We start from the raw sequence: 22684 nt of genomic DNA on the forward strand, positions 1-22684 counted from the left end.
CAAAATGGTGTTCTGTGAAAAAACAGTTGTTTCAACTCACAACTCAACTGTACAAGTGCTTTTCCTCGGGGTGACAGCCATTACTCCAGTGTGCAGCAAAAGTACTTTTTGCCTACTTCCCATACTGTTTCACAGAGTATTTTAAAATTTCTTTAAAGAATATTGAGTTGTAGGGCACGTGGGTGGTGCAGTTGGTTAAGCGTCTGACTCTTGGTTTTGGCTCAGGTCCTGACCTCAGGGTCATGAGATCAAGCCCTGGTTTGTGCTCCTCACTCAGCTTGGAATCTGCTTGACAACATTCTCCCTCTCCCCCTCCCACTTGTGCATGCATGCCTGCCCACGCTCTCCCTCTCTCTCAAATAAATAAATAAATCTTAAAAAAGAATATTGAGTTGTTTTGGCAGACTGTTAATTTACTTGCAAATCCCCCGATCCCTCAGAGACTGGAATGGGTCTAAAATAGCTTTTACGTTGGTCTAGTTTAATTCTCTTTCTAAAGCATGCCCTTTCTGGGGTCTCTACTGAATGCAGCAGATGTTTATTGAGTTTTCTGTCCTCTGGCTACAGAGAACTCATCTGTATTCTAGCCTGTGTGAGCTCCACTGATTTTTCAGTTTATAGCTCTCTAATACTTACTCTTTGCCTGAACTTGTAGAATCTCCTTCTGTGTATGCCCAACTTAGAATTCAGCCAGAGACTCAAGGGAACCCCTGTGTAGCTTACTGAAGCTCTTTTCTCTGTGTAGCTCCTTCATCTCTGGTACTCTGCATCCATCATATCCAGCTAACTCACCTCCCTGAACTCTGATCTGTGCTCAGTAGTGCTACTACGTTCTTCTTGGGTTCCCTTGTCCATGCTGTGGTCTAAAAGTGCCTCTGCAGAAAGCCAGGATGAGCATAGGGTTCCGCTCATTTCAATGATCACAGTCTTGCTGTACCTGTTGTCCTGTATTTGAAAACAGTTTATATATTTTTGTCCAATTTTTTTAGTTGGTGGTTGGAAGAGCTGGTACCATTTATTTCAGCATGGGCAAAAGCAGAGGCCAGAGAATCAGTCTTCACTGCTGTTAGTTTTTCTGATGGTTACCTTTATTTTTTTTAAAGATTTATTATTTATTTGAGAGAGAGAGAGAATGCACAAAAGTGGGGAGGAGGATCAGAGAGAGAGGGAAACCTAAGCAGACTCTGTGCTGAGCAAGAAGCCCAATGCAGGACCTGATCCCAAGACCCCAAGATCATGACCCGAGCCCCGAGCAGAAACCAAGAGCCAGATGCTTAACAGACTGTGCTATCCAGGCACCCCCTGATGGTTACCTTTAAATGATGGCTTTTCAAACATTAACTAAAAGCCTGATTGATAATCTGGTGTGCGTTTTTTAGATATTTGGGGGGTGGGCAGAGGGAGAGGCAAAGGAAGAGAACCTTAATGTGGAGCCTGACGCAGGGCTCCAACTCACAACCCTGAGATCATGACCTGAGCCAAAATCAAGAGTCAGATGCTTAACTGACTGAGCCACCCAGGTGCCCCTTTTTTAGATATTATTTTCATAATTCCTAATAGAGTCATGAGATTTAAAATTCAAAAGGTGTAAAAAGGATTCAGTGTGAGGTCTGCCTCCCACATGTGGCCTCCACTCATCAGTTCTCCCACAAGAGGCAACCAGTATTATATAAACATCTTTTTAAGGCTGCATAATACTTCACTAATTCTCTAATAAGGAGCACTGTAGTCAAATTGATGCGCTGTTCTGAATAATGAGTACGTATGCGATGCCTGTATTTTGGATGTAGTAAGTGTATCTTTGTTGGTAAGCATGTATCCCGCTTTTATGATTTTATGGTTTGTCCATAGTGATAAAACTTAAACTGGATTTTCAAATGATAAGCTCCAAAAAGGCTCTTTAATAATGTTATGTGTCATTTATTCCAAATACCAAACTGTAAAAATATGTCAGATTTTGGTCATGATTTGAATGTATATCTCATTCTGTTTTTACTTTTTCAGGCCATAATGCAACAGGGAGATACATCCATAAAACCCATTCTCCAAGTCATTGTGAGTACCTATGACTGTTTTATGTCAAACATTTTAAAAACATTTATGTAATTACAGATCACATTTGATGAAGCACACACAGATTCGTCCACTTTAGGAAATTCTCACCTTCATCCCACCCCCCAGAAAATAGGCCAGGCTTCTTGTAACCCTAAGAGAGAAACCAGACCTTTTTTATTTTTTTTAAATATTATGCTAGCCAGAGTTAACTTTGGGGGTTCAGATTTGAGGCTTTGCCTTTCCGTTCTTTCCACAATTGATGGATACTGTAGTGTTACTGACTGTTTCTACTGCCTCCTTACTATTCTTCCTGCCCTGAGGTTTGTCTTGCTCAAATCTGCCTTACATGAGCCTGCAATGAATGTATGTGCTTAAAATTCTTCATTAACCCTGTCATTCATTTAAGGGATCTCAAATTTTAGTGGGAATTTAAAAAATGCATAGAAGCAGCACCCTGGATCATATCTGCAGATTCTGAGTCAGTAGGCCTAATGATCTCCCTGTTACTCCCAGACTCGCTGCCACTCATCTTAAAGCTCTGTATATGTATTTCACTTTTTTTGGAGAGCTGCTTCTGATTTCCTTCAAGTTGTGATAAATGTCTTCGCTGTGGCCCCGTGTCATGTGCATAACTCTCCTATGTCTCTTTGCCTCTGTCTCCACCTCATTTGTAAGCCCCTTCAGGGCAAGGGTTTTTTGTTTGTTTTTTTTTTTTCCATTTTGTATTTTTAGCATGTTTTCTGTGTAGCGCCTTGCATATGTTAGGTGCCTTGTCATATCTTTTTATTTTTTTTATTTTTTTTAAAGATTTTATTTATTTATTTGACAGAGATAGAGACAGCCAGTGAGAGAGGGAACACAAGCAGGGGGAGTGGGAGAGGAAGAACAGGCTCATAACGGAGGAGCCTGATGTGGGACTCGATCCCAGAACGCTGGGATCACGCCCTGAGCTGAAGGCAGACGCTTAACCGCTGTGCCACGCAGGTGCCCCTGTCATATCTTTTTAAAAATCAATTTTCAATCAAATTTGAGTTGAGAGAGAAAGAAGAGTATTGAAACTCATTTTATTCTCATCTGTGTTGTGTTTAATAATGTTAATAGGGAGAGGTTGGTGGGAAAATCATGAAATCCAATTTTCTTTTGCTTAGATTTGGGAGTCAAGAGAATGGGCAAGCAGTTCAGTGTTTGTTGAACTAATGGCAAACCCACTCTTCTGCTACTTAAGCTTACTTATCCCTGGGGACTGGGAAGACAACCTGGCTAACAAGTCAAATTTTCTATCCTAGAACATCCGTCCCATTATCACAGGGAATAGTCCGCCCCGTTATCGACTGCTTATGAGTGATGGATTGAACACTCTATCCTGTAAGTATGATGTATAAATCTAGGAATTTGTATTTAAATAATAAAAGAACACCCAGCACTTTGATGGCAATAATTTGGGGCATTTCAGAAGTGTACATTTGCTTGGCTGTGCACTTCATTCAGACAGAATTACGGCTGGCAGGGAGCATTCTAACAATAGACTGGATCCAGTGGAAAGCTGCCACTTTGGCTTAATTAATTTTCTCTAACTGGTGCTCTGTTTTCTTTGATTAATTTCCCTCAGGATGGTATTGACATTTAGTGAATATAATGGGTTAGCTGTCCTATACTTGCCTTTTTGGGGATTTATTTCTATGTCGGAAACTTTATAAGGGAGAAAGAGAATTTGCAGAATATTGCTTGCTGTCTCTAGTCACAAGGTGAAGAACATAGAAAAGACTTTTTAAGTCTTTGTCATGAAACCTGAATGATGGAAAAAATTATTTTGGGCACTTTAAGAAATACGTTTCAAAGTACCATCAGATGTTTAATGCACAGTAAATTATATTGTTTTTCACTGTGCAGAATCTGAGTGGTTTTAATTTCAGGAACATATTCAAGGCATTGTTTTCCTTTGCTAGTCCAGGTGTGATCAGCTTTCAGGTTGTCATGACTGAAATGTGGGGACTAAAGTAATCTCTGTGCTTTTCAGCTTTCATGTTGGCAACACAGTTGAACCCTCTCGTTGAGGAAGAACAATTGTCTAGCAACTGTATTTGCCAGATTAACCGATTCATTGTTAACACTCTGAAAGATGGACGGTATGTGGTGTTTTTCTTTGTTTTGGGGGGTTTTCTTTGGTTTTATTGTGTTGTAGAGTGGGGACTAATTTTTCCACAGAGAAATCTGTTGGATGCCAAAATTCATTTAGGAATCAAAAACAATGAGCTTTCAGCTAAGAGTTCGCAGCTATTGAGATTTGAACTCGGGTGACTAAAACGTGGCACCAAAGGAAGGGAAATATGGAAGCAAATTGGAAATTTCAAAGCAGGAGATTAAAGCAGAATGGAGAACTTTTCTTTCTAATCTCTTCAGAAGCACTGATTTTAGGATTCTCTTTTGAAGTATCTGTTAATGAAAAGGGGTAACTTATAAGAGCAAAAATGATGTAATTAATTATGTAATGCTGGCCCTTTTTTCCAATCTTGAATCTTTCATGGTAAATACTTTATTCAGCCAATATAGAGTATGCTGAGTCCTGACAGATGCTACACGCTAGAGGTGTAGTGGTGAGCAGCAGTATTACTCCTGGGTAACTGTTGCTAAAATAGGACTTTGTTGGGGAGAGGCTTTTAAGTTTTTTATTTCCAGTCACAGAACACATGGGAAACAAATACAGCAAGCGTTCTCATCTTCATACGGGTATGTTGATGTATGTTACAGCGTTATCTGTATGGTTTGCTTTGTATTTGTTTGCTGTATCGTTGTCCTCCTTTTAACTTTCGGCTTCTGTATTCTTAACCTTGATTGTCTTTTATAAACAGCATATGATTTTAGAAATCAACTTGAGATTTAGTTGGTGAGTTTATTCTGCTTAATTTATTATTGATTTTTTTTCTAATTTTTGTATTTTTACCATGTTTTTGCTTTATTTTTTCTTGCCTTGGATTGATTGAGTTTTTCCTTAATTTTTTTTTCCTCTACAGTTTGAAATATATTTTATTTTTGCTGTGTTTATTTGTTTGTTTTGTTTTGCGGATATTCTCACATTTTAAAAAATCCGTATGTGAATTAACAGATATTCTAAAATAGGTTTGTATTTTTACCATCCTCTCAAATAATGCAAAGGTCTCAAAATGTCTGTGTTTAGTGTTTTAAGTCAGCTTTGTTTTTATTTCCTTGAATTAGTATGGTCTCTATATAGACAGCCATTACTTAGACTTACCCATACTTTGTTAGTTTCCCTTTGTCTCCTTCATTACACTCCTTCTTTTTTAGTTCAGTTCTCATTTTCCTGAAGAATATCTTTTAGCAGCTTTTACAGGGAAAGTTTGAATGATAAAAATCTGTCATCTAAAAATGTGTGTTTCATTCTCAGTTAAATGAGTTTAATTAGGTGTAGAATTCTAGGTTGGCAGCTACTTAGTTCTCTATATCATATAGTAGGATCTTCACCCTGATAGAATTTTGTGTTCTTGTCATTGTGTTTTGTAAAACAACTTTTATTATACAAGTAATATATACATAAATTATAAAACTCAAATGGGGGTTGGCTCAGTCGGTAGAGTATGCAACTCTTGATCTTGGGATTGTGAGTTCTAGCCCCACATTGGGTGTGGAGCCTACTTAAACAAAAAGAAGGGATGCCTGGGATCAAGTCCCACAGCGGGCTCCTTGCTCAGCGGGGAGCCTGCTTCTCCCTCTTCCTTTTTCTCCCTCTGCCTGCCCCTCCCCCTGCTTGTGCTCACTCGCTCTCATTCTGTGTCTGGCAAATAAATAAATGAAATCTTAAAAAATTAAAATTAAAAAAAAACCTCACATACACAAAAATAACTGTAATTCCACTGCCTACAAATAACTATTCTTAAAAATTTTGTTTTTATCCTTCCAGAATTTTTCTATAAATGTAAGTACTTATAAATTTGTATTTTCCTTAAAAAATTCATAATATGTTTTGTTTTAAAGATTTTATTTATTTATTGGACAGAGAGAGACACAGCGAGAGAGGGAACACCAGCGGGGGAGTGGGAGAGGAAGAAGCAGGCTTCCCGCTGAGCAGGGAGCCCCATGCAGGGCTCGATCTGAGAACCCTGGGATCATGACCTGAGCCGAAGGCAGACACTTAATGACTGAGCACCCCAGGTGCCCCTTATTCATTTGAGAAAGAGAGCATGAGGGGGGAAGGGTCAGAGAGAGAAGCAGACTCCCTGCCAAGCAGGGAGCCCGATGTGGGACTCGGTCCTGGGACTCCAGGATCATGATCTGAGCCAAAGGCAGTCACCTAACCAACTGAGCCACCTAGGCGCCCCCATAATATGGTTTTATAATATTTTTTTTTATAGTGGTCATTTTTACATGTCCCTAGATAAACCTCTCTCTCTATATATTTTTTTTTCTTTTTTTTTTTTAAGATTTTATTTATTTGTCAGCACAAGCTGGGGGCAGGGGGCGGTTGAAGCAGGCAGAGTAGGCAGAGGAAGGAGCAGGGAGCCCGATGCAGGACTTGATCCCATGACCCTGGGATCATGACCCGAGCCAAAGGCAGATGCTTAACCAACTGAGCCACCCAGGCATCCCCTCTATGTCATATATTACTTAGTATGTCATTGTATAGATTTACCATAATTTAGTTAACATTAATAGCACTTCACTATTTAAAATTTTTCACCAGTGCTTCTTAGAATATATTTGTAGCTCTTCGTATATTCAAATTTTTAGAGAATATGAATATTTTAGTAAAATGACACACAGAGTCATTGAGTCAAGCAATGCAGTGAAAGGTACAAAGAAGGAAAAAATTGTCTAAAATTCATACAACCCAGAAATAAACATATTATGATTTAGTGAGCACCATTCCAGATATCTCACAGTGTGTATTTATCAATAATTGGTGGGTAGATAGAAATACTTTTGATAGTGGAATGACAGTATATGTATTGTTACTCTCTCTCTTCCTTCCTGAATAATTTAGTCAACAGCCATTAGGTGGGGCCAAGCAAGGTAGATGTTTACAAGGGACAGATGGTGGTGGCCATGGTGATGGCTTGGAACCAGGTGTTAGTCCAAAGTGTGGAAGGTATCTTTGTGGGCTGGACAGGGGGTTGGGAGAGCAGGTAAGGAGAGCACACATGGGGAGAGGTTGGCTGTAGCCCAGAACGGGTTGTCAGAGCCTGAGTAGGGTAAGGCAGGAATCTGTGTGGTTGTTGGATCCTGAGCAAAGGAGGAAGGCATCTGGGGGTGTGGGGATCCAAGACAGCAGCAGGTTGTTGGAGGAGACGAGGGTGCTTGTTTGTAATAGGGTGGTTGTGGTCTTAGAACTACGTTTGGAATTAGAGCATTTGGAGGAGAATGTCCGTGTGTGTAGCAGTTGCAGGTGGTGACAGGAGGTTGGTTACCTATGAGGGGAATTGATCTGATAATAAATATGTTGAAGGCTATGGGAGCTGGCCAAGGGAGAAATCTGTGATTCTGGATTAGACTTGAAGGATTCAGAGTGAATTCAAGGTTTTTGATAGACAGATAGATTTAGATGTAAACATTTAGTTTGAGGTTTTAAAAATATTTTTTATTGGGGTCCCTGGGTGGCTCAGCCAGTTGAGTGTCTAACTCTTGATCTCAGCTCAGGTGTTGATCTCAGGGTTGTGAGTTTGGGCCCTCAGTTGGGCTCCATGCTGGGTGTGGAGCTAAATAAATAAATAGTTCTCTTTTTTATTATATCTTATTTTAACTCAATTTATTTAAACTAAATACAAAAATAGTTCTCCCATTTCTCCCACCTCCTACTCCTTGCCTTTAACAACCACCAGTGTGTTTATTCTCTGTATCTGTGAGGTTGTTATTTATTTCCACATATAAGAGAGATCATAGGGTAATTGCCCTTCTCTGTCTGACTTAGCGTAATGCCCTGGAAGTCCATCCATGTTTTCACAAATGGCAAGACTCCATTCTTTTTTATGGCTGAATAATATTCTGTGTGTGTGTGTGTGTGTGTGAGAGAGAGAGAGAGAGAGAGAGAGAGAGAGAATTTCTTTTTTTAAAGATTTTATTTATTAGAGAGAGAGCGTGCCATGAGTGGGGGGGAGGGGCTGAGGGAGAGGGAGAAGCTGACTCCCAGCTGAGCAGGGAGTCCCACTCGGGGCTCAATACCAGGACCCAGGATCATGACCTGAGCTGAAGGCAGACGCTCAACCAACTGAGCCACCCAGGTGCCCTGTGTCACAATTTGTTTATCCATTTATCTATTGGTGGACACTTAGGTTGTTTCCATGTGTTGACTCTTGTAAATAGTGCTGCAGTGAACATGGGGGTGCATATATCTTTTTGAGTTAGTACTTTTATTTTCTTTGGATAAATACCCAGAAGTGGAATTGCTGGATCTTACGGTGGTTTGATTTTTAATTTTTTGAGGAATCGCCATACTGTTTTCCACAGTGGCTGCACCGGTTTCCATTTTCACCAGCAGTGCACTGGCGTTCCTTTTTCTCCATATCCTTGCTAACATGTGTTATTTCTAGTCTTTTGAATAATAGCCATTCTAACAGATTTGAAGTGGTATCTCATTGTGGTTTTGATTTGCATTTCCCTGAGTCGTGATCTGGAGTATCTTTTCATCCACCTGTTGGCTAGCTGTATATCTTCTTTGGAAAAATGTGTTCAGATCTGGTTGGCGTATGCATATACATATATTGTGTGGTGTGTGTGTGCGTATGTGTGTATTCCCTAGATCTGCCTACTGAGAGGGCTTTGGATGAGCAACACCCCAATAGCTATGAGCCCAGTTAGCACCAGATCCTGGTTTCTGAATACCATTTCATATTAAAAGGAACTAGGGCTTCTTGGAGGATGGCTTGTTACAGGCTTGGACTATCTTAATGTGTCAGATGGTAAAGAAGTGCTCAAAGGGAAATGGGACCCTGTCAAAAGGACAGAGAAACTGGCTTGCAGAATCTTACACTTGCCAAATCTAAGGCAAATTTATAAACCACAATCAAAATGGGAACAGATTATCACCAGTTAAAAACAGTAGGAGTTCATAAGTCCATACTGAATAAATGGATACATGGGGGAAGAGAAATGTTTTTCTTAAAATAGAGTGCCATCTAACAAATGTAGAAGGAATGACGGAATTAGAAGATCACCCTTTGGTAACCAGTTTATGCAGGAAATGTCAGTGGGTGCTGTGGCTGCTCTAAAAAAATTAACACAAACTTGGTGGTTTGTTGTTGTTTTTAAAGATTTTATTTATTTGGCAGAGCACACAAACAGGGGGAGCAGGAGAGGGAAAAGCAGGCTCCCCACTGAGCAGGGAGCCCAACGCGATCCCAGAACCCTGAGACTTGACCTGAGCTGAAACCAGGAGTCGGACACTTAACTGACTGAGCCACCCAGGCGTACCAGTGACCTCTGATTTTCAAATCTCAAGCATGAAAGGAAAAAAGTTGTGTACACTGAGAGACTGTTCCAGATTGAAGGAGTCTTAAGAGATTTGATAATTAAATATAACAAGTGATCCTGGACTGGATCCTTTTGCTAGTAAGGACATCATTTAGATAGTTGATAGAACTTGATTAGGTTCTATGGATTAAATGGAAAAATTGTTTGGTTATGTTTCAAGTTCAGTGACTTAACCAGGCTATGTCTTAACGTCAGTTGTTCTTACCATTTTTTTTTTCCTGGTATATGGTATGCCTTTCCATCTGCAGATTCTTTTCCTTAATGCTGTTTCCTATTTCATTTGAGCTTTAATTTTTACTTATATTGTGGATAATTGTCCTCCCTTTGTGTCTTCAGTTTGCTTTAGTCTTTTTTTCTAATGCATATATTGGGTTAAGTCAAGATTTTCCAACATTATTGTAGTTCAGTTTTTACCTTTCTCCTTGCTGGTTTTTTTTTTTTTTTTTTTTAAGATTTTATTTATTTATTCGACAGAGATAGAGATAGCCAGTGAGAGAGAGAACACAAGCAGGGGGAGTGGGAGAGGAAGAAGCAGGCTCATAGGGGAAGAGCCTGATGTGGGGCTCGATCCCATAACGCCGGGATCACGCCCTGAGCCGAAGGCAGACGCTTAACCGCTGTGCCACCCAGGCGCCCCTCTCCTTGCTGTTTTTTGGTGTTTATAATGTTTAAGTGTTAGATGTATAATGGTATTACTTTTGTTCTATTTTTGTCTTAACTTCTCAAGCTCATTTTTTCTTCTCAGTCTCTTGTTTTATCTCATCTTCTGAGTTTCATTTTATTAAATTCTTAGTCTTATTTCTCAAACCATCTTGGAAAGTATTATTCCCTTTCTTGGCTTATGCTTTCTTCTAGATTGGATTCTTTAATTGTCTCTGCCTTCTTTGTTCCTTTTATTTTATACACTTTATATGTTGCATTGTTGCTATGTCATTTCTTTTTATCTTGTTCACGCTTGATGTGGGTAGTTCTGTCAGACATATTTGGCTCTGACGTAGTTTAGGATGGGTACATCTCCTTGCCAGCCTTCCCACATGGGACCTGTTATCTTCCACTCCAGGCTTCCTTTGAGTGCTTGAGCGGTGCTTTCTCTCCATTTTCCTGTCCTCTAAGGTATGGTTATGGGAGAGGGTGGAGAGCTTTGCTCAGGTTGAGTACAAAAACTTAGGCTTCATTCTCGAATCAGGGATAGAATTTCACTCCCATGGGCTTTGAATGGTGGCATGTCTTGTATTCTTTCTTACTTCTTTTGAGAACCTGTGTGTGTACATCCAAGTTTATTTACCCTTTACTTTTTTGATGGTCATTTAGGCTTATTCCGAATAGGGCTTCAGCATTCATTCTTGTACATTTATTTTTATGTGCTCGTGCTGTTATTTCTGAAGAGCAGATTGCTCGAATTAGTATTGTGGGGTCAAAGGACATGTCTTGCAGAAAATATACCAGTTAACATACTCATTAACTTTGTGTAAGAGTGCTTGTTTCTAAATAAGCAAATCCAAAGAAACAGATTAGTGGTTCCCTAGGCGTGGGGAAGTAGAATGGTACATGAGTGATAATCTCAGAAAGCTGATACTTAACAACAACAGCAACAAAAACCTGTTTCTCCTTAACCTTGTCAACATTCTGGATACTGCTAATTTTTATGAATAATCGTTAGTCATCATTATTTTAATTTATATTTCCCTAGTGAGGTGAAGTGTCTTTTCATATATTCCTTGACTCTTAGTTCTTTTTTTTTTTTTAAGATTTTATTGATTTATTTGAGAGGGAGTGAAAGAACACAGAGGGAGAGTGAGAGGGAGAAGCAGACTCCCCGCTGAGTGCAGATCCCGATATGGGGCTCCATCCCAGGACCCTGAGATCATGACCTGAGCCGAAATCAAGAGTTGGACACTTAACCAACTGAGCCACCCAGGCGCCCCTGTATATATTCACATTGTTTTAGCAACCTTGCAAAATTCATTTAGTATTTCTGTTTTTGTTTCAAGTTTTTATTTAAATTCCGGGTGCCCCAGTCACTTAAGTGCTGGCCTTCAGCTTAGGTCATGATCCCAGAGTCCTGGGATCAAGCCCTGTGTGGGGGTCCCCGCTCATCGGGGAGCCTGCTTCTCCCTCTCTCTTTGTCCCTCCCTCTTGATCGCGCGCTCTCGCGCTCTCTCTCTCGCTCTCACTCTCAAATAAATAAATTCACTCTAGTTAACATATAGTGTAATACTGGTTTCAGGAGTAGAATTTAGTGATTCATCACTTTTATGTAATACCCAGTGCTCATCATAAGGAGTGTCCTCCTTAATGCCCACTACCCACCCACCTCCCTCCTTCTACCCTCAGTTTGTTCTCTCTACTTAAGAGTCTCTTAATGGTTTGCTTCCCTCTCTTTTTTTTTCTTTTCCATATGTTCGTCTGTTTTGTTTCTTAAATTCCACGTATGAGTGAGGTCATACAGTATTTTCTTTCTCAGACTGCTTATTTCATTCAGCATAATACACTCTAGCTCCATCTACATCTTTGCAAATGGCAAGATTTCATTCTTTTTGATGGCTGAGTGGTATTTCATTGTGTACATGTACCATATCTTCTTTATCCGTTCATCAGTCGATGGACATTTGGGCTCTTTCCATAGTTTGGCTGTTGTTGATAATGGTAAGTGCCATAGTTTTTGTTATTTATTTATTTATGTGTTTATTTATTTATTTATTTATTTATTTTTTGGTAACAGCTTTATTGAGATGTAATTCATATATAGCTACAATTCATCCTTTTAAAGTGTAAAATGGTTTTTAATATATTGACAGAGTTGTACAGTCATTACCACAATTAATTTTAGAGTATTTCATCACCCCCAAAATAAACCCTGTACCCTTCAGCTATCACTCCCAAACTCCCCATTCTTTCTAGCCCTAGGCAACCACTAATATGTCTTCTGTCTCTCTAGATTGCTTATTCTAGACATTTCATATAAATGATTCTGTCTCTCCGAATTGCTTATTCTAGACATTTCATGTAAATGAAATCATAAAATATGTGGTCCCTCATGACTGGCCCCTTTAATGTAGCATAATGTTTCCAAGGTTTATCCGTGTTGCGGCATGTAGCAGTACTTCATTCCGTTGTATGGCCAAATAATATTCTGTTGTATGAATATGTCACATTTTGTTTATCCATTTGTTTGGACATTTGGGTTTCTACCTTTTTGCTATTAAGAATAACGCTATGGACATTTGGGTGTAAGTTTTTGTGTGGACATTTTCCATTTTATATATGTGTATCTAGGAGTGGAATTGTGGGTCATATGGTAACTTTATGATTAAATTTTTGAAGAAGTACCAGCCTATTTTCCAAAGTGGCTACCAATTTATAGTCCCACTAGCAATGTATGAGAGTTCCAGTTTCTTCATGTTCTCACCAACATAGGTAATTAAATCTGCCCTAGGGTTTCAGTTAAAGTATCATCAGTAGAATAGTTTAGTAACTTACAGGTGAGGTTATCTTTTACTTTTTTCCCCCCAAAATTTTCGTGGCAGCTCTTCTCTTTATTCTTCCATATGAATTCCAGAGATGTATAGTCAAGTTGAAGAAAACAAAAGTCTCACTGGAATGCAAAGAATTGCATTAAATTTATATAGTATTTGATACTAAGTCTTTTCACTAAAGAGTATGGTATGGAGGGGCACCTAGGTGTCTCAGTGGGTTAAGTGTCTGCCTTTGGCTCAGGTCATCATCCCAGGGTTCTGGGATCAAGCCCCACATCAGGCACCCTGCTCAGAGGGGAGCCTGCTTCTCCCTCTCCCTCTGCCTGCTGCTCCCCTTGCTTGTGCTCTCGATCTCTCTGTGAAATGAATAAATAAAATCTTTTAAAAAAAAAAAAAAAGAGTATGGTATGGAAACTGAGGGTTGCTGGAAGGGAGATGGGTGGGGGATGGGCCAAATGGGTGATGGGCATTAAGGAGGGACTGGATGTAATGAACACTTGGTGTTATATGCAACTAATGAATCACTAAATTCTACCCCTGAAATTAATAATATGGTATAGGTTAATTAAATTGAATTTAAATTAAAAATTTCAAAAATAAAAAAAGAATATGGTATGTGACTGACTCCATATATCCCATCATCCAGCTTCAAATTATCACCTGATACCGATCCTGTTCTGTATCCCTTCCACATCTATCCTCTTCTATATTTTTGAAGCAAATCTCAGACATCGTACTATTTCATCCATAAATATCTTAGTATATATCTTTAAAAGATAACATTTATGTATTTATTTATTTTATTCATTTTTCTAAAGTGGTCTTCATGCTTGGACTCACAGCCCTGAGATTAAGAGTCATATGCTTTACCGACTAAGCCAGCCAGATACCCAAAAGATAACTCTTCTTAAAAAGTACCATTTTACACCTGAAATATAAATATCCTGTCAGCGTTCTGTTTCCAGCTACTGGTGTGTGTGTATGAATAATTTTATCTGAATCAGGATCCAAAGTAAAGTTCACACTGTAGTAGGTTGATATTTCTTTTAAATCTCTTTGTATCTATAGGTTCCTCCACTATATCTTTTTTCTCCCTTACTATTTGTTTGTTTTTGTAGTTTCAGGTTTTTATTTAAATTCCGGTTAGTTAACACCTTACTGTTTATTTGTTAAAGAAACCAGGTTGGAGCGCCTGGGTAGCTCAGTGGGTTAAGCGTCTGCCTTTGGCTCAGGTCATGATCCCAGGGTCCTGGAATCGAGCTCCGCGTCAGACTCCCTGCTCAGCGGGAAGCCTGGTTCTCCCTTTCCCTCTGCCTGCCTCTCCCCCTGCTTGTGCTCTCTCTCTGTCTCTGTCAAATAAATAAATAAAATATTTTAAAAAATTAAATCAAAAAAAGAAGCCAGGTCATTTGCCCTTTAGCCTCATGCAGTTTCCCACAGCCTGGATTTTGCTGATTGTATGTCTGTAAAGTTGTAATGTGTCCCTGTGTCATCTGTGTTTTCTCTAAGTAGATATTGGTATGTTCCTTTGATGTGCTCTTGAATTCATCTCACCAATTTTTTATGTAGGATATATATATATATATATATATTACAGTTAATTTTTTTGAGCATATTTTCTCTTAGGTTTTGGTATTTAGCCAATGCTAAATGATTGATAAGCCTGGAGTAATTTGGATAATTTTGGAAGGTAGTTAAATATCTACCACTAAATTTCTATCAGATAATTTTTATAGGGAATCTGTATCTAATTGTCAGGAATAGATAGTTTCAAACTTATTTTACTGAAGTAATATAACTTTGATATGAAAGCCTGATAAATGTAGCACAAACTCATCAATTGAATATAAAATCCAAAATATAGCAATCAGACCATTTGAAGAATACAGCATGATGAAGTTGTCTTTGTTATTGCTTAAATATTGCTCTACGGGCCACCTGGGTCGCTCAGTTGGTTGATGTCTGACTTTTGGTTTTGGCTTCAATCATGGTCTTGGAGTTGTGGGATCAGGCCCCGTACCGGGCTCCGTGCTTGGTGCAGAATCTGCTTGAGATTCTCTCTTTCCCTCTCCTGCCCCTCTCCCCTCTTATGTACATGCTTGCTCACTCTCTCTCTCTCTCTCTCTCAAAGAAATAAATAAAATCTTAAACCATCTACCTCTTTTTATCACCGTTGCCGTGACCCTAATAGAGGCCACCATCTTTTGGTCTCCCTGCTCTAGTGTGTTCCCCTCAAATTCCTTCTTCATGTTTCAGTTCTTTTTCAAATACACACATGATCATGACGTTCTCGTTCAAGTATATATTGAGCAACAGCTGTGGATACCTGGAGGCTACCTACTTTTGTTGAAAGTGCTTTCTGGTAGGAGAGATCAATAATAATGAAATGATGAGTATATAAAATATATATAAAAGAGTAGTTAAATGATGAACACAGTTAAAGTCTATGTTCATAATTCTGTATTAATGTATATTAATTAAACCTGAGAGAAGTGATGTGAAGGAAAGAAGTCACGGCCGTAGGGAAAAGAATAGCAGAAACCCAATCTAAACTAAAGATGAAGCAAGTTGTCTCTTGAAGAAGTGGTGTTTGAGATGAGAGCAAAAAACGAGTACTAGCCAAGGGCAGAATGAGAGAAGGCCATCCCAGTCAGCGGGCGGCATGTACAAAGGCTTTGTGGCAGGAGATACACCAGGAGCTGAAAGCAGACAGAATGGCTGGAGAGCAGAGCACCTCAGGGAAGTGGTATAAGATGAGCTGGAGAGAGATTGGCAAGGCCAGATCACACAGAGCCTGTAGGCCATGTGTGAAAGGTTTTATTTTTGGCCTAAGGTTCTCGGGAAGTTATTGAAAGGTTTTAATCAGAGTTAAAGGTAGGTGAAAGAACTGTACATTCTTAGATAATAGTTATATTAAAAAGTAGCTACAGGCGTAATGTTTTTCACTGGGAAAAGGTAATTGTTTAGGTAAGTATATGTTTCTGAAAACAGATCTTTTGTTGTGCCACATATTATTGTGTCCAGTAATCTAAATTCTGATCGTGTCATTTGCTCCTTGAAGATATGGTTTGTGGTAAGGACACTGCATTTTAATTAAAGGACTAGATGGAAAATAAAAACCCTGCGATCATAAAAAGCCTTGATAATGATGCAATGAAAGATTAAGGGAAATATTTACATAGGAATTGATATCATATCTTTCTCAAGTTACTCAGTAATGAAAACCCGTTGACAAACAGAAATAGTTTTATCAAAGTGATTATTGGGGGAAAGCTTTTTAAGTAGCTTGTCATTTGAAGGGCTTCTGAATTGATTTTTCTAACTTGTTTCTATTCCTTTGCCTTCATAGGAGAGTAGTTATTTTGATGGAGCTAGACATTTTGAGATCAGCTGAAGCAGTTGGATTAAAGATTGGCAATCCCGTGCCCTATAATGAAGGTAAAATGCTTTTTTATAGGTTGTAGCTCTCAATTGAATACCTCTTTATAGATCCAGAATTCTGCTGTTTGGGTTCAGCTTGATTTGTTGGTCTTACTAAAACTAGTGATTTGGGGGTTTAGGAACCAGGTTAATCTTTCAGGGTTTTCAGCCCTAAAGAAATGATGGTAGGACTCCAAAGGAAAACCCTCTCCTCTGTTTTTCTCTGCATACAACTTCTTTCATACTTTTGGCTTGTCTGTCACCAGAAGTGTGGGGTTTGTCCTACACTGAGCAATTCTCTAATTCTTCATGGACACCGGCTGGTTGTCCTATGATTCAGTTTAGTTCTGATACTGTCTATCCTCAGGTAAAGACTGGGTCCCACGAGCCTGCCTCCGTACCCCTCTGCCACCTCCAAACCCCAGTTCAGATGCCAGTCAAAAGTCCTAGGTAGAAGGGACGCCTGGGTGGCTCAGTCGTTGGGCGTCTGCCTTCGGCTCAGGGCGTGATCCTGGCGTTATGGGATCGAGCTCCACATCAGGCTCCTCCGCTGGGAGCCTGCTTCTTCCTCTCCTACTCCCCCTGCTTGTGTTCCCTCTCTCTCTGGCTGTCTCTCTCTCTGTCAAATAAAAAAATAAAAAAATAAATCTTAAAAAAAAAAAAAGTCCTAGGTAGTTACTTGCACTTCTGACCAACTGGCTGTGAATTGGAGGTTCCCACAACCCCGTCCCCAGGTTCGATTAGATTAATGAGGTACAGTGGCTCACAGAACTGAGGGAACAGCCAGGTGGAAGAGGTGCACTGGGCAAGGTGTGTGGGAAGGGGTGCAGACTTTCTGTACTCTCTTGGCATGCACTGTCCTCCCAGCACTTCCATATCTTCACCAACAGAAGCTCCCAAACCCCATCCTTTTGGGGTTTTATAGAGGCCTCCTTAATTAGGTTTGATTTAATAATCATTGGTCTTTGGTGATTGGTTCAGCCTCCAATCCCTCTTCTCTCCTCAGAGGTATGGGGGTGGGTGCTAAAAGTTCCAATTCTAATCACATGGTTGGTTCCCCTGACAACCATCACCATCCTTAGGGGCTTTCCAGTAGTCACCTCACTGACACTCAGATGTGGTTGAAGTGGGCTTCCTATAAATAAGTTGCCCTTATTCCTCTTATCACTTAGGAAATTATAAGGGTTTTAAGAGCTCTGTGCCAGGAACCACGGATGAAGGCAAAAAAATACTTACGGTATCACAATATCACAGGCTCGCATTAGGAAAGGAGGAAAAATCAGAGAATGTAATAGAAAAATATCTCACTTACAATAGATTAAAAATAAATACATAGGGGCATCTGGCTGGCTCAGACGTAAGAGTGTGTGACTTTTGATCTTGGGGTCGTGAGTTTGAGTCCCACATTGGGTGTAGAGATTACTTAAATAAAACTTGAAAGAAAGCAAATATATAGAAGTAATATGAATGATTAATATGCTTTCTTAAATGCACATTTTTGTATGTATGTATGTGTTTATTTATTTATTTTTGTTTTTTAAAAATGTAAAGCAAGGAGCACCTGGCTGGCTCAGTCAGTAGAACACGCAGCTCTTGGTCTCGAGGTTATGAGTTTGAGCCCCACATTGGGTGTAGAGATTACTTAAAAGTAAAATCTTTAAAAACTAATAAAATAAAAAATGTAAAGCATATGATATGTACTCTTTTGATAGCACTCAACACACCAATAGTCTTAAGAATAGTTTCTGTGTTTATTGCCAGGCCCTGAGTAATCTCCATGAAGGTGGATACTGTATTCGTTTATTTTTTGTTATGTCCCTGGTGCCTAACTTTTATTTTTATTTATTTTATATTTTTGTTAAATAAAGTGCAACAACAGTGGCCACCTGCCTCTTCTTTTGCACCTCTGTGATCAAAAGCAGCTTTCGGAGCACAGATCCCCAGTATTTGGAGGACAGGGTCCTTTTTGCCCACCTCATTTCCCCAGTGTGCAGGCTGCTCTAGGAACAGGTGCACTGCAGCCTGCCACCTAGCTGACAGTCCAGGGGTGGGTAGTTGCTACTGTGCTAAGAGCTGAAATTGACCACAGTTTACCATCCAGGTCTTCTCCTGGAAGTTGAGAGACTTCAGTAGACTCCCAAATTCCAAAATAGTTACATCAGACAGGTGCTGCCAGTGCAATTATAGTCTAGGTTAAGAGATACATTCCTGGTACTTCCTACCCCGCCATCTCAACAGTGATTGTCTGTTGATAATGAGTTTTATTTTCTTGTGAAAATATACAGAAAAGCACAGTGAAACGAGAACAGTTTAGTTACTTTAAATGAGAGACAATTATAGTTCTAGAAAAAGGCAAAGAATCATCAAATCATTGACCCTATTAAAGGAGATGGCTTATCTGCCCCCCACCAAGTCTAATAAAAATAAAATTAAAAAATAAATAAATAAAAATTAAAAGGGGTACCTGGCTGGCTCTCAGTAGAGCATTGAGTAGAGACTCTAATAGAGCCTCTTGATCTTGTGGTCTTGAGTTCGAGCCCCATGGTTAGGTGTAGAGCCTACTTTAAAAAAAAAAAAATTAAAAAAATTAGAGCCTCACTGTTCAAAATAATTTCCAGATTTTTTTTTTAAAGTTAGAAAATGAGGCAGCGCCTGGGTGGCTCAGTCGGTTAAGCATCTGACTTCGATTCAGGTCATGATCTCAGGTTCCTGGGATCGAGCCATACATCAGGCTCCCCACTCAGCAGGGAGTTTGCTTGTCCCTCTCCCCCTGCCCCTCCGCCTGCTTGTGCTGTCTCTCAAATGAATGAATGAATGAATGAAGAAAAGAAAGAAAGAGAGAGAGAGAGAGAGAGGGAGGGAGGGAGAGAGAGAACGAAAGAAACCATCAGAAATAAAGAGAATGGGGCTACATATGGATTGGGGTAAAAGGTATGTGAGCTTAAACTAGGATAAAATAGTACAAAAGATAGGACTGACAGGGGCTCCTGGTTGGCTCAGTCAGTAGAGCATCTGACTGGATCCTCAGGGTGGTGAGTTTGAGCCCCACACTGGGGGTAGAATTTACTTAAAAAAAAAAAAAAAAAAGATGGGACTGACAAAAGATTAGTATCTTTAATATTTACTGAATTTTTTTATAAGAGAAAATTATTTTTTGTACTTTTTATTATTGCTGTTGAAATTTATTTTTTCCAAGGAAAAATACTCCAGTAGGAAAGCAGGCATCAGGCATTAGATGAGAAGAGAGTGTTCACTGTGGAAAAGACAAATGGCCAATACATAACAAGAAATATTTAGCTTTATTGGTCATTTTTGTTTTGTTCCTGGTTTTAGGAAGATAACATTGTCTTTTTCCATTAAGTAGTTTGTTAGCTGTGGGTTTTTCATAGATTCTTCTTATCAATATGAAGAAGTTTATTTTCAGTTCCTAGTTTGCTGAGGGTTTTTATCAGGAATAGATGGTGAATTTTGTCAAATGTTTTTTTTGTGTCTCTTGATGATCATACGGGTTTTCTTTTTTTATTGGTTAATATGGTGAGTTACATTCAGTGGTTTTTGAATGCTGAACCAATTTGTGGCTTCTGGGGTAAGTTATATCATCATGATCTATTTATTACTTTTTATATATTGTTGGAGTTCATTTGCCGAATTCTCTTGATTTAACAAACAAATTTGATTTGATTTTGTTTAAAATTTTTACATCTATATTATGAGGGATATAGGTCTCTAATTTTCTTCTTTTTTTTTTTTTTTAAGATTTTATTTTTTTATTTGACAGGCAGAAGGAGAGAGCACAAGCAGGGGGAGCAGCAGGCAGAGGGAGAGGGAGAGGGAGAAGCAGGCTTCCTGTGGAGCAGGGAGCCCTATGCTAGGCTCGATCCCAGGACCCTGGTCATGATGGGATCATGACCTGAGCCGAAGGCAGACGCTTAACCGACTGAGCCACCTGGGCACCCCCGGTCTCTAATTTTCTTATCATACTTTCGTCTAATTTGGTGTCATAGTAATCCTGTCCTCATAGAATGAGTTAGAAAGTGTTCCCTCTTAAATTTTCTAAAATAGTTTATGTAGAATTATTACTTCTTTTTTTTTTTTTTTTAAGATTTTATTTATTTGTCAGAGAGAGAGCACAGGCAGGGGGAGCGGCAGAGGGAAGAAGAAGCAGATTCTCTGCTGAGCAGGGAGCCCGATGTGGGGCGCAACCCCGGGACCCTGGGATTATGACCTGAGCCGAAGGCAGACTCTTAACCAAAGCCGCCCAGTCCCTAGAATTATTACTAATTATTTAAATTACTTCTTTAGAAAGAAGTAATTATTACTTCTTACTTAAAATGTTTAGTAGAGTTTACCAGTGAAGCTATCTGGGGCTGATATATTTTTTTAAGAAAGGTTTTAAACTACAAATGCAGTTTCTTTAACAGATATATATAGGGTTATCCAGATAATCTATTTGTTTTTGAATGAGCTGTAGTAGATTGTGTTTTAAGGAATTTGACCATGTCACTTAAGTTGTTGGATTTATTGGCCTGCATAAAAGTAAACAGTCTAGAGGTGCCTGGCTGGCTCAGTTGGTAGAATGTGTGACTCTTGATCTCAGGTTTGTAAATTCAAGCCCTGCATTGGGTGTAGAGATTACTTAAAAATAAAATCTTTAAAAAGTAAATAAATAAAAGTAAAACCCCAATTAAGTGGCAGAAATTATCATATTGAATAATATAAATGCAGTAGTCCCTTATTAGCCTTCTAGTGTCTGTAGAATCTGTGGTGATGTCACTCTCTTACCTGATACTGATAATTTGTGTTCTTTTTTTTTTTTCCTTGATCAGTCTAGCTAGATAGTTTATCAGTCTTACTGATCTTTTCAGAGAACCAGCTTTTGGTTTCATTGATTTTTTTCCCTTTTTTTATATTTTCTATACTGATTTATCCCTTGATCTGTAATGTTTCCTTTCCTCTCTTTACCTTGAGCTTACTGTGTTCTTTCTCTCCATTTCTTTAGGTGAATGCTGGGTTCATTGACTTGAGACCTTTCTTCTTTTCTAAAATTAGAGGTGTTTAGTGTTAAAAATTTACCCCTAAGCACTGCTTTAACAGCATCAAGCAAGTTCTGGTGTTGCAAGTTTTAGTCTGTTTTAATTTCTTCTTTGACATTATATTACTTTGACGTGTATTTGGTTTCAAATATTTAGACATTTTCCAGAGATATTTCTGTTATTGATATATAATTTAGTTCGAATGTGGATAAATTCCATATGTTATGTGACCTGAATCCTGTTATTTTATTGTCCCAAGTTGTGATCTCTCGTGGTAGATTTTGTATGTACTTGAGAAGAATGTGTTTTCTGTTGTTGGGTACAGTGTCCTATAAAATAAATAAATGTCAGTTAGGTCAAGTTGGTTGATAGTAGTTGTTCAAGTACTGATTTTCTGTTGACTTGTTCTATCAGTTATTGAGAAGGGTTTTGAAATCTCTGACTGTAATTGTGGATTTCTCTATTTTTCCCTGAGGTTGTATTAGGTTGTGCTTCATGTATTCTGAAGCTGTGTTAGTAAGTGCATTAAACATTTAGTATTGGTATGTTCTCTTTATGAACTGACTTCTTTATCATTATGAAATGACTTTATCATTGACAAAATTCTATGCTTTGAAATCTTTGTCTGCTATTAATGTAACCACTTCGTTTTTGATAATAAAAATCCTAGAGAATCAAGTTTGAAAAAATATATATATAACCACTTCATTTTAATTAGTTTAGCTTGGTATATCTTTTTTCATCATTTATTTTTCACCTATTTACATCTTTATATTAACTGTGTATTTCTCGTAAGGAGTATATAGATGGGTCTTGCTCTTTTATCCACTTTGATAATTTCTACCTTTTAACTGGGGTATTTAGACCATTTACATTTAATATAGTTATTGATATGGTTAGGTTTAAGTCTGTCATCTTACTATTTGTTTTTTATTTGTCCCATCTGGGGTTCCCGCCCCCCCCCCCCCCCACTTTTCCTTTCTGCCTTCTTTTGGGTTGAATATTTTTTGTGATTCTTTTTATCTCCTTTGTGGACTTAGTAACTATTGCCTGTATTTTGCTATTCCTAGTAGTTGGTTTAAGGTTTACAGTATGCACTTTAACTTATCAGGGTCTGCCTTTGATGCTACACCACTTCGCTTAAAGTGTAAGAATCTTACTTCTTTTTCTCCCCTCCCAGGCTTTGTACTATGGTTGTCACACATCTTACCTATGTTATAA

The 22684-nt window shown here is 38.8% G+C and overlaps 1 protein-coding gene across 6 annotated transcripts in view; it reads left to right on the forward strand.

The window, feature by feature from the left end:
• Positions 1-22684, forward strand: part of RPA1 (replication protein A1) — a 63882-nt gene that overhangs the window by 11898 nt on the left and 29300 nt on the right. For 2 of the 6 annotated variants that reach the window (XM_044390716.3, XM_044390718.3), the window contains exons 2-6: positions 2005-2055; positions 3342-3420; positions 4073-4181; positions 4732-4782; positions 16360-16448. In XM_044390716.3, coding sequence (XP_044246651.1) covers positions 2005-2055; positions 3342-3420; positions 4073-4181; positions 4732-4782; positions 16360-16448 — 379 coding nt within the window. The remainder of the gene's footprint in view (positions 1-2004; positions 2056-3341; positions 3421-4072; positions 4182-4731; positions 4783-16359; positions 16449-22684) is intronic. The other 4 variants (XM_044390717.3, XM_048223216.2, XM_026517852.4 and 1 more) reach the window with 2 other exon arrangements.

Source organism: Ursus arctos, unplaced genomic scaffold (genome assembly GCF_023065955.2).
Source record: "Ursus arctos isolate Adak ecotype North America unplaced genomic scaffold, UrsArc2.0 scaffold_24, whole genome shotgun sequence".
In the NCBI taxonomy this organism is placed as follows: Eukaryota; Metazoa; Chordata; class Mammalia; order Carnivora; family Ursidae; genus Ursus; species Ursus arctos.